The sequence below is a fragment of the Mesitornis unicolor genome, unplaced genomic scaffold (assembly GCF_000695765.1).
Source record: "Mesitornis unicolor isolate BGI_N332 unplaced genomic scaffold, ASM69576v1 scaffold4746, whole genome shotgun sequence".
Taxonomy (NCBI): Eukaryota; Metazoa; Chordata; class Aves; order Mesitornithiformes; family Mesitornithidae; genus Mesitornis; species Mesitornis unicolor.
The window spans coordinates 4980-16114 of NW_010191538.1; the positions used below are offsets into that span (position 1 = coordinate 4980).

The 11135-nt window shown below is 40.5% G+C and overlaps 1 protein-coding gene across 1 annotated transcript in view; it reads right to left on the reverse strand.

The window, feature by feature from the left end:
- Window positions 1-11135, reverse strand: part of LOC104542441 (splicing regulatory glutamine/lysine-rich protein 1-like) — a gene marked incomplete at its 3' end in the record, with an annotated part of 14185 nt that extends 3050 nt beyond the window's left edge. Inside the window, exons 1-5 of the mRNA XM_010186756.1 lie at window positions 10892-11135; window positions 3632-3796; window positions 1634-1812; window positions 1097-1227; window positions 154-268 (exon numbers count right to left, since the gene is read on the reverse strand). Of these exons, the coding sequence (XP_010185058.1) occupies window positions 154-268; window positions 1097-1227; window positions 1634-1812; window positions 3632-3796; window positions 10892-11029 (728 nt within the window). The remainder of the gene's footprint in view (window positions 1-153; window positions 269-1096; window positions 1228-1633; window positions 1813-3631; window positions 3797-10891) is intronic.

Below are 11135 nucleotides of genomic sequence, written 5' to 3' on the forward strand. Positions count from 1 at the left end.
ATGGTTGGCCGCGATGATCATAAAGCTCTTTTCCAACCAAAACCATTCTATGATTCTATGATACTTATCTCAACTGAGTAAGAAATCTCAGTAACCACCACCACTCAAAAAAACCCCAGTATGATCTTAGTCCAAAATAAAAAACATACCTACCTGTGTTTTGAGTGTGATCTTTTCCTTCTAGATTGGGATTTTGAGCTATACCTGGATTCTGAACGAGAATGGGAACGAGTTCGACCACCTTTTCTTTCATTGCTCTTTCCAGACTCTGAGAGGAAAAAACCACTTTGCAGTGTAAGCTCAGAACATTTAAAGATCTCAGTTAATGATCTAACACAAGTGTAATGTACCACACAGAGTGCAAGGGGCCTACGTTTTGCACATCTTCCTTCTTTGCAAATATCCTTCGGAAACATCCAAGAAAGTCATTGCATATACTCATTGAGTGCAGCCATCCTGCAGCAGTACACATAAACCAGATAATTATAAACAGCTAGCTCTGTTAGGAATGGGATTTATGTTGCTGCCACAATGCACAAGGTTAAGACACATTCTCCTCCGTTATATTATTTAACATAACTACTTAAAAAAAAATAAAAATCTCTGATCCCATTTGCTATGAGGATGCACATAGTCTTGAGCCAGCATGAAAAAGAGCAAAGTACAGTAACAAAATTAAACGGCTGAAGGAAAGAATAATATTGCTTCTTTCAGCAGCATGCTAGCTCCCTCTGATCACAAAACTATGGCATTAATGGGTGCTAGAAGAGAAAAAACCAAAATATAAAGCATTTTTAACTTTGTAAGTACTTTGAACTTTAAAAGCACCAACAGTAAGTATTAATTTAGTATTGACTTTGTATTTTTGAAAATATTCAGTGAGCATGTATCTGAAAATAAGATATGATGAAAGAAAAAGTCAGCTTCATACCACTGCTTTATTGCATGAAGACAATTTAGATATTTTTCTTTTGTTTCCTCCCCACATGTTGCTTACCTTTGAGTGCCCTTTTCCTGTGTTTGAAAGTGCTCTTTAAAGCATGTGCCAAGGTATACACAGAACATGTCTATTAGGTAATGAACATAATATACCTACCTGGCTCAATAGCAGCAGATATGAAAGACTGGGCCTCCCTTACTCTCTTCATCACTTCCTCAAGTTCTTTGGCAGCAGCTTGTGGTGTCATTTCAGGAGGCTTCACTATTGCATTATTGGAGTGATTTATTCTAAATTAAGGAAAAATAAAACCTTTAACACTCAAATTCATGAAAAAGGAAAATGAAAAACAAATAAGAAAACACTTCAACTTCCACATATGACTACAAACTTCAAAGTACAGCAAAACTATAGATTTTTCCTAACACTCATCTGTTCTAAGTATTTGAAATGTCTGTCTTTCACTGCTTTAAAATCTTACTTAAATAGCAGCACAATATTTCTGTGTTAAAATATTTTCTAGTAGAAGTCTAGAAATCTGTTTCTCTATTTCAGATCAAATCTCTACATTAAGGCCTACTAATTACGTACACATCATATATAAAGTTTAATTAGTACCAAGGACTTTGCAGATTCTCTCACTGTTATGGCTTTCACTAACTCATTCAATATTTATATGGATAATTAATTTCTTACTTGAGTGGCCTGTCTCCAAACATAACTCCATTAAAGGCAAGAGCTCGAGGTACAGAATTTTGGTCTGCAAATTCCACAAAAGCGAATCGTGTTGGTTGCGTCTCATCACCTGCCATTCGCACAAATTTGACTTCTCCAACTTGCTTAAAGAATTCAAGCAGCTGGTCTGCTGTTGTAGTCTAGAAAGAGTCAAAGAGCTCAGCTGAAGTAAAATATATAATGAAAACCACTTAACCAACATATCAGGTAATCTAAGAGCTACAGATTTTTGAAGGACATCTCACCATTAATACGCATGCAACATGAATTTGATAATATTACACTTTAAGAGAGAAAGATTTTTTTCCCATTAATCTAAATAATATACTACAATTTTAAAAAGCACTTGCACAGGTTTTTGCACTTTTCAGACAACTCTTTTGAAATAACTGATGAGGAATTTCATTATACACCTATGTCTGAGCTATTCATTGTAAAATTTGATCAATTAAAAAAAATCCAAACTATATTACAAGAGTTCTCTTTTATCTGTTTTTCTACTAGCTTCCAGCTTGTTTTCTTTTATTGTGAACAACAGTACTTTTACACTCTAGTAGCTACTTTAGCAGTCAAAAAAACCCCAAACCAAAATACTTATATTGCCATCAGTCAAAAGCAAATTGGTTTTCAATTAATTAATTCAATTGCTGAAAAAACCCACAAATTCCTGACAGACTTAACTTTCCTGTCAGAGAAACTCAAAGGTATTTATGCTAATTTTGCAACTTCCAGTAGGACAAATCACTCCTCCTTACTGTACTAAAGCAACTGCACAGTGTTTTGGGGGACAGCTACCATAGAATGGTTTCAGTTGGAAAAGATCTTTAAGATCAGAGTTCAATCATTGATCCAGCCCTACTAAGCCTGCCACTAGATCATGTCCCTAAGACATCTACTTGTCTTTCAAATGCCTCCAGGAATGGTGACTCAATCGCCTCCCTGGGCAGCCCCTTCCAGCACTTGACAACCCTTAAAGTAAAGAAATTCCTCCTAATATCCAATCTAAACCTCCCCTGGCGCAACTTGAGGCCATTACTCCCTGTTCTATCACTAGCTACCAGGGAGAAGAGACCAATCCCCACCTCGCTACTACCTACTTTCAGGTAGTTATACAGGGTGATAACGTCTCCTCAGTCTCCTTTTCTCCAGTCTAAACAACCTCAGCTCCCTCACCCAATCCTCATAAGACGTGTGCTCTAGACCCTTCACCAGCTTTGTTGCCCTTCTCTGAACATGCTCCAGCATCTCAATGTCCTCACCAGTGCCGAGTACAGGGGAAGGACCACTTCCCTGGTCCTGCTGGTCACACTATTCCAGATGTAGGCCAGGATGCTGTTGGCCTTCTTGGCCACCTGGGCACACTGCCAGCTCATATTCAGCCAACTGTAGACCAACACCCCCAGGTCCTTCTCCTCCAGGCTGCACTCCAGCCACTCCTCCCCAAGCCTGTCACGTTGCATGGGGTGGTTCTGACCCAAGTGCAGGACATGGCACTTGGACTTGTTTAACCTCATGCAATTGGCCACAGCCCACTGATCCAGCCTGTCCGGGTCCCTCTGTAGAACCTGTCTATCCTTGGTCAGATCAACACTCTTCCCCAACTTAGCGTCCTCTGCAATTTTTCATCACCATGATTTTATGAATTCTGAGGCATTGCTTAGCTAACACAATCCAGCTGGTCATTTGATCAATACACACAAATACAAGTATATTTCTTGAATTCAGCTACAGTGTGATTTCTCTGGTATCCTGGCTAGAATGAATTCCACAGTCTGGTCTGATCTGATTGGCAAAGAAGCATTCAGAATTTGAAATATCAGGTAACCAAAAAGAGTATTTTTTTGTTTTGTTTAAATTCCTATTGGCATCAACTAACAAAACCTCTTGAAATGTAAGATTATAATTCATAAATGCTAATTCTGCATCTTCCATTAGTATAGACATTTAGAAAAAAGTTACCTGTGAATTCAAGTTTCCAACATAAACTGTTCTTCTGATTTCATCAATTTTGGATGGGTCCACATTCCCCATAATTGGTGGCTGTGGTATTTCTCCCAGTGCCGTAATGTTAGAATCCAATGCCGCTGCTGGTATAGTCCCCAAAGTGCCAAGTGAAACACCAAGCTGGAAAACACAAAACCAGAATATGCTTTGCTTAATACTTGCCTGCCTTGTGCATTTCTGTAAAAATAAATCTAATTAATATAGGCAAGACTTTAAACTGTAAGGTCCCAGCTGAGTACCGTATTTGGTTTATGTGGCAAGGTTTTTGTAGTGAGGGAGGGAACTACAGGGGTGGCTTCCATGAGAAGACTCCAGAGGATGTCCCAATGTCAGACAGAACCAGTTTCAGCTGGCTCCAAGACAGACCCACTGCTGGCCAAGGCTGAGCCAATCAGTGATTGTGGTAGTACCTCTGTGATAACATATTTAGGGGGAAAAACTGCTGCACAACAGCAGCTGGAAGAGGGAAGTAAGAAACAACTTAGCAGACAGTGAAGTCAGTGAAGAAAGGTGGTGTGACGAAGAGAGACTCGACTGCAGGATTCAAACTAACAATTTATTTGAACAACACGTGCAGATTCAATACGCCACTATTGCAGGTTCTACAGATACAATGGAGAAATGCCCTACTGCAGTTTTAAAAACAAGAGTACACTATTACAACTACAACAGTCACAAAACTCACTACTACTGCCCATAGGCAAGTCACAACAACTTGCAGGCAACTCACAAAATTCACTATTACAACTCACAGGCGATTCATGGAACACACTATCACAACTCTCAAACAACTCAGAATACCACACGTGTGTTAGTCAATCATCTGCAACTACAAGCTTAAAGCCAAATATTCACTTACCCCTCCAGGGAAGGGCTCCCACGTAAGTTACCTTGGCTGGCATCTCGAGCAAGGGGGAAGGATCTCATCACCTGTCACTGCATGGCTGGAGAAGTAACTCCCAATTTCCAGCATGAATCTTAGGGTTTTTATTCTCTGGTCAACATGACAGCGTGCAGGAGTGTGCCTGAGTGGATTATACCACCTGGGGTGTTTTGTCTTTAGCAGTGTTTCCCCTGTCTTTATTTATTCATGGGTGATGTTCCCTTCTGTATGCTCTATCTCTTGCATATCTTTGTATTGTCTGGGTCTGTTGAAACCAAATGGAAATCCTCCAGTTTACCTTTGTCTTACTTTTAGGCAATTGAATGGTGGTTTGATTGGGACTCAGGGCATATTATTTATTGAGGGATTTCAAGGCTCAACTCAGGTTTCAGTTCTTTGAATTGCCCTGTTTACCAGACAACTCAGGGCTGAGCTATCTACACAGCTCCCCATGGGTCTCTGCAGAGACAGAGCCTCAAGGCAATCCAAGGCTGAGTTGCTCTCGCAATCCCCTGTGAGTCGCCTGGTGCACAAGACATTACCAAAACCTGTTTAAACTATGAGCCAGACCGATCTGAGGGGAAGGAGGTGCTCCAGGCATCAGACCATGGTGAAGCAGGCTGTCCCCCTGAAGCCCACGAAGGTCCACAGTGGAGCAGATATCCACCTGCAGCCCATGGAGAAGCCCATGCAGGAGCAGATGGATGTTCCCTGAAGGAAACTGTGACCCTATGGAGAGCCTGTACTAGAGCAAGCTCCTGGCAACCCCATGGAGACAGGAGCCCACACTGGAGCAGGTTTGCTGGCACGATTTGTGGCCCCGTGAAAGGGACTCAGGCTGGAGCAGTTTGTGAAGAACTGTAGCCCATGGGAAGGACCCATGTTGTAGAAGTTCATGGAGGACTGTCTCCCATGGGAGGGATCCCACACTGGAGCAGGAAAAGAGGGTGAGGAGGAAGGAGCAGCAGAGACAACGTGTGATGAACTGACAGCAACCCCTATTCCCCGTACCCCTGCACCGCTCAGGGGGAGGAGCTGAGAGAAGTCAGGAGTGAAGTTGAGCCTGGGAAGAAGGAAGGGGTGTGGGGAAGGTGTTTTTTATTTGTTCTTATTTCTCATTATCCTACTCCATTGTTGACTGGCAATAAATTTAATTATTTTTCCCAAGTCGAGTCTGTTTTGCCCATGCCAGTAACTGGTGGGTGATCTCCCTGTCCTTATCTTGACCTATGAGACTTTTATCATATTTTTCTCTCCCTTGTCCAGTTGTGAAGGGGGAGTGATAGACCGGCTTGGTGGGTACCTGGCAGCCAGCCAAGGTCAATGCACCACAAGTACTTTTTTTAAAGAATAAAAATCTACCCATAAATAATCTTATAGAGTTAAGATGTTCTGTGTACTATTATCCTGGCTTTACTGGGACTGAATTGTAGAATTCCCTTTTCTGTTTCAGCAGAGCTTGATTTCTGAGAGAACTGCAGTGTTTGACTTAGTGAAAACAAGTTGATATCATAGCTTTATCTGGGACAGAGTTATTTTCCTCATAGTAGGTGGTGAGATTTTTATTTTGGTTCTTCCCAGCAGATATGTATATTATCTCAAGGTTTGTTTTCCAGTCTCTGCATAAATAGGTGTTCACAGTTTCTTCTGTTTGCTTGTTTGTTTTTTCTCCCTTCTCTCTGCACAAGAGAATGGAGAGGAAGCGAAAGCCCAGGATTTTCTAGGGCAGGTGACCCAGGACAGATGATCCGGGTGTGATCCAAGCAGACCAATAAAGATGTATTCTATCCCACAAACATCACACTTGCTGTAAATTGGGCAGTTTGCTGGGGAGGACTCTTCCTTCCCTCTCTTCTTCCTTTCTTTCAATTTTACTTCATGATGGCAGCCCGATTTGGTTCCTGAGGCTCCCTTGTCACGTTTTCATTGGCACGCAGCCAGTGACTGCAGTTTGTGAACTGAGTATAACTTTGGTTGTTTTATTATCATTGTTCCTATTCTTATTACAGTTCATTGGTACTATTATTATTTCAGTTTGGTTTAATTATTAAATAGTCTTTATCTCAACTGACAGGTTCTTTTACTTTTACTCTCCCAATTCTCTCCCCTATCCCACTGGGGAGGGAGGAAGAAACTGAGTGAGTGGTTGCATGGTGTTTAGCTGCTTGCTGGGTTAAACCATGACAGCTATCAATCACCATCTTATCAAAGAGGTCTGGCCAGAGATGCAGTTTATCAATCAGAAAACATACAGGTTTGAATTTCTAATGCTTACAGTCAATCAAATTGAGTAAAATGCCTTCAAACACTGCTAATATTCTTTTTTTTGCCACAACAAGTATTATAAGTGGATGAGGAATTGCTGATGCCTTGCTCAGCAAGAGAAGAAAGGAATTTGCAGTGCCCAGGGTCAATTTGTTTCATAACGGATATCAGTCCATCAAAGGGACAAACATATCATGTAAGGCAAGATTAATTACAGCTGAAACACTAAGGATATTAAGTCTAAGATCTTTCCCAAACACAGTCACTTCCTAGAGAATGAGGACAATACAATTCTCATTTCTAGAACTGGGAAATGAAATTTCTCCTGGGGAATGTTATTTTAAAAGTCACTTAAAAACACTACTAAATTGGTCTGCTGATTTCCTGGCATGAATTTTATTTTCTCCACCCAAAAAAGCAACTGCTTTTCCAGCAAATGAAGTTTCTAAGAAGTGTTAGAAATTTTCAGCAAGCCACAAGTAATTATTATTTAACAAGAGAAAACTACTCTGTCTTTACTTCAAATCATCCTCTATTATTGAACAGAGGGTTATACAGCTTGACTACTTCTTTAATTTATTAAAGATGCAAATAAAACCTAAGTGAATTTACCTTAGAAGGTTATTTCAGAAACACCACTATTACACCAGTTCTGTTTAACATCTTTATCAATGACATGGATGAGAGGATCTGAATGAACTCTCAATAAGTTTGCAGATGACACTAAGTTGGGTGGGAGTGTTGATCTGCCTGAGGGTAGGAAGGCTCTGCAGAGAGACCTGGATAGGCTGAATCAATGGGCTGAGGCCAATCGTATGAGCTTCAACAAGGCCAAGTGCCGGGTCCTGCACTTAGGTCACAAACACCCCATGCAACACTACAGGCTTGGGGACGAGTGGCTGGAAAGCTGCTCAGCAGAAAAGGACCTGGGGGTATTGGTCAACAGCCAGCTGAACATGTGCCAGCAGTGTGCCCAGGTGGCCAAGAAGGCCAACAGCATCCTGGCTTGTATCAGGAATAGTGTGGACAGCAGGACCAGGGAAGTGATTGTCCCACTGTACTCAGCACTGGTGAGGCCGCACCTCAAATAATGTGTTCAGTTTTGGGCTCCTCACTACAAAAAGGACATTGAGATGCTGGAGCATGTCCAGAGAAGAGCAACAAAGCTGATGAAGGGTCTGGAGAACAAGCCTTATGAGGAGCGGCTGAGGGAGCTGGGGTTGTTTAGTCTGGAGAAGAGGAGACTGAGGGGAGACCTTATCACCCTCTACAACTACCTGAAAGGAGGCTGTAGTGAGGTGGGGGTCAATCTGTTCTCCTAAGTAACAAGTGGTAGGACAAGAGGAAATGGCCTCATGTTGCACCAGGAGAGGTTCAGATTAGATATTAGGGAAAAAAAATTCACTGAAAGGGTTGTCAAGCATTGGAACAGGCTGCCCAGGGAAGTGGTTGTAGCAGGACGATTCGCCTGGGTGAGGGTAGAGGCCCTACTTGCCTGAGACTTCTGGTGAAAGCTTATCTGACTTGGTGGGGAGAGAGTCACACTCTTCTTAGTGTCAAAAGACCTCGATGATCAACTCATCAACCCCAAGACAATTGTAAGATAAGATATGAAACAAGATATTTCTCCTCCCCCTCCAAGAAGAACAAAAGAACTCTGAGTTAATCAGTTAAAGATAAACTGTGTCTTGCTGAGCTAGAAAGATTGGCTTAGCAACAACTGTCTGTCAATCACTTTATTCTATAAAAGCCTAGTCCTATTTTAGAAGAGTAGGTAAAAGGGTAGGGATTTGAATGCAATCTTCCCCAGAGTGCTTTGGATATTCCTCCCTTGAGTGGGGACATCCCTCAAGGATACCCCTTGAAAGAGATGCCCACAATTGTCAATATGGGTGAGTAACATCAATCTCTACAACTAATTGATTTTTAAGCTAGCTTTGAATTTTTGTCTTAGCAACAGTAAATATACTAATAATTTGCTATAGCATTTTTATCGTGTAGTTGATATTCTAATCAATGTCCTTTTAGCCTGACAATACCATTATCAATTATAATAAAGTTTTACTTTATATACATATACATAGTTTGCCATCATTTAACCCGCAGGTGGGCAACAGTGGTGGAGTCACCATCCCTGGAGGTATTTAAAAGACGTGTAGATGTGGCACTTAGGGACATGGTTTAGGGGTGGACTTAGCAGTGTTAGGTTTACGGTTGAACTCAATGATCTTAAAGGTCTTTTCCAATCTAAATAATTCCATTATTCTATGTTTATTTATGCTTCATTAGCAGCCATTATGCAGCAGAACCATGAGTAAGCATATTTTTTTCATGAAATGCCTAAACTATTACTTCACACATCAATGAGGGCAGCATCACCCATTTTAAGACAAAATAAAAGCCAACATTCTTGTGAACTAAAAATGATTTTCAAAGTCATGCAGTGTCTCTTATACAATGACAGTTATGAACCATAAACAAAATTAGCCTAAACCTCTAACTAGTGACTTCGGTCATTTTGGACTGTTTCATTATATTATATACTTCAAAAAAGCTGCTGGAGCACAAGCTTCAAAGAGGACGCTGACCCTTGTGCAGGTTTTTGAAATAGTGCAGAAGAAATCAAACTTGGTTAAAACAATGGTTTTTATGGAAGGAAAGAAAGAAGGAAGATACTAAATACCTTCATTTCTTTTAGGACACTGATCAATATCAGCTAAGAAAATGAGAGTGGGAATAACAGAGACAGATGAGGAATCATTTAAGGACAGATAGGTTTGTGAATCTGCAGGACACCCTTAACACGAGTCAAAAATTCAGGATGGTACAAGTAACAAGATCAATAAGCACACTGCTGCAATATGTTTGGAAGACTGAGGACTTTCGTCTTCAAATAACATGGGGTTAGTGACATTAAGCCAAATTTTTTTGAAGTAGGATTTACTATTTCCAGAATTTTCCCTGAATAGGGCACAGCAGCCTGCTGATGTCAAGAAAGGATTACAGTGTTGTGAAATCGGTGTTGATTAAAAGAGTAAAGTGTAACATGAAAATGATCATTGAGAAATCAGTTGCTGCTAAAGGTCCTCTTAAAGCCCTAATCCTATTTAATTATTTACTTATGATTTATTTAAGATTAGAATTAAGACAATGTGGCTTTGTTAATAAGCAGGAGATTCTTCTCAAAACCAGAAATTAATTGTTAGTATGGTTAGTACACCATGAAGAACCGCTTGGAACTGCCAAGATTAGAGGAGAAGTGGGTTAAAGGTAATTCTGGCAGGGGGAGATCTTGACCACCAACTCATTACCCACCTACCCAAATAACACCTACTCAAAAGGAAACAACAGAAGGAGAAGAAGAAGAGTCTGTGCACTAATTTAAATAAGAAGTGAGGAAATAAGAACCAATCAACAAAGACAATAACAATGAATATGTATTAATTATTTGAATAAGTGTATAAAAACAGAAACTTTTTGAGTCAAGGGTGTGCTGTCTTGGGACAGGCACCCATTCATGCGCATCAACGTAGTAAACTTGGGAATACCTCCACTCTGTGTATTATTGGCTTGCACACTGGGTAAAGAACCCAGATTTGGGAAACAGACGCAAAAGGGAACTGAGGAGAAACAGCAGCAGCTAGGTCCTATACTTTTGGCAGTGAAAACATTGTTAGGTTAACAGTCAAAATCCCTGTCATAGAGATATCAAGTAAAAGCACCCTAATGTAGCATTTTAATATTCTGAAGAACTGTGTTTTAACAAATTTTTAGGAGGTGGATAGCATTGCCACTGGATCAAATTAATGGGTCTAGGGAAGGGACAACAATTAAAAAGGACACAACCAAAACCTGTATTTACTCACTATTTTGCAAAACAAGAATCTGAAAGAAACACCCAGGAAAGGTAGTGCACAGACATCTTGTGATCTACCCTCAAGAGGTACCACAGCTAAATCATCACTGATTTAGCATATAAGAGGACAACGTCCACAGATCAGATAGTTCTTGTTCTCTGAACACATAAAGGAAAACCAGAAATCAAACAGAGACTGAATTTTACTTACTGTAGCCAAAGGGGTTGGTGTAGGTATAGGAAGCAACCCTGCACCAGGCATCAGACTTGTCATAGTAGGAGCAGGTGCCAATAGAGAAAGGGCTTTGGCTTCATCTGGGATTTTACCTGAAGAAGCAAATGAAAACATTACACAGAGCTGGAACACTACACAGATGTTACTCTTCCTATGATTTTACAACTATCCTTGCATTTAAAAAAGTAATATATAAGAATGAATCTATCTACCAGATCCT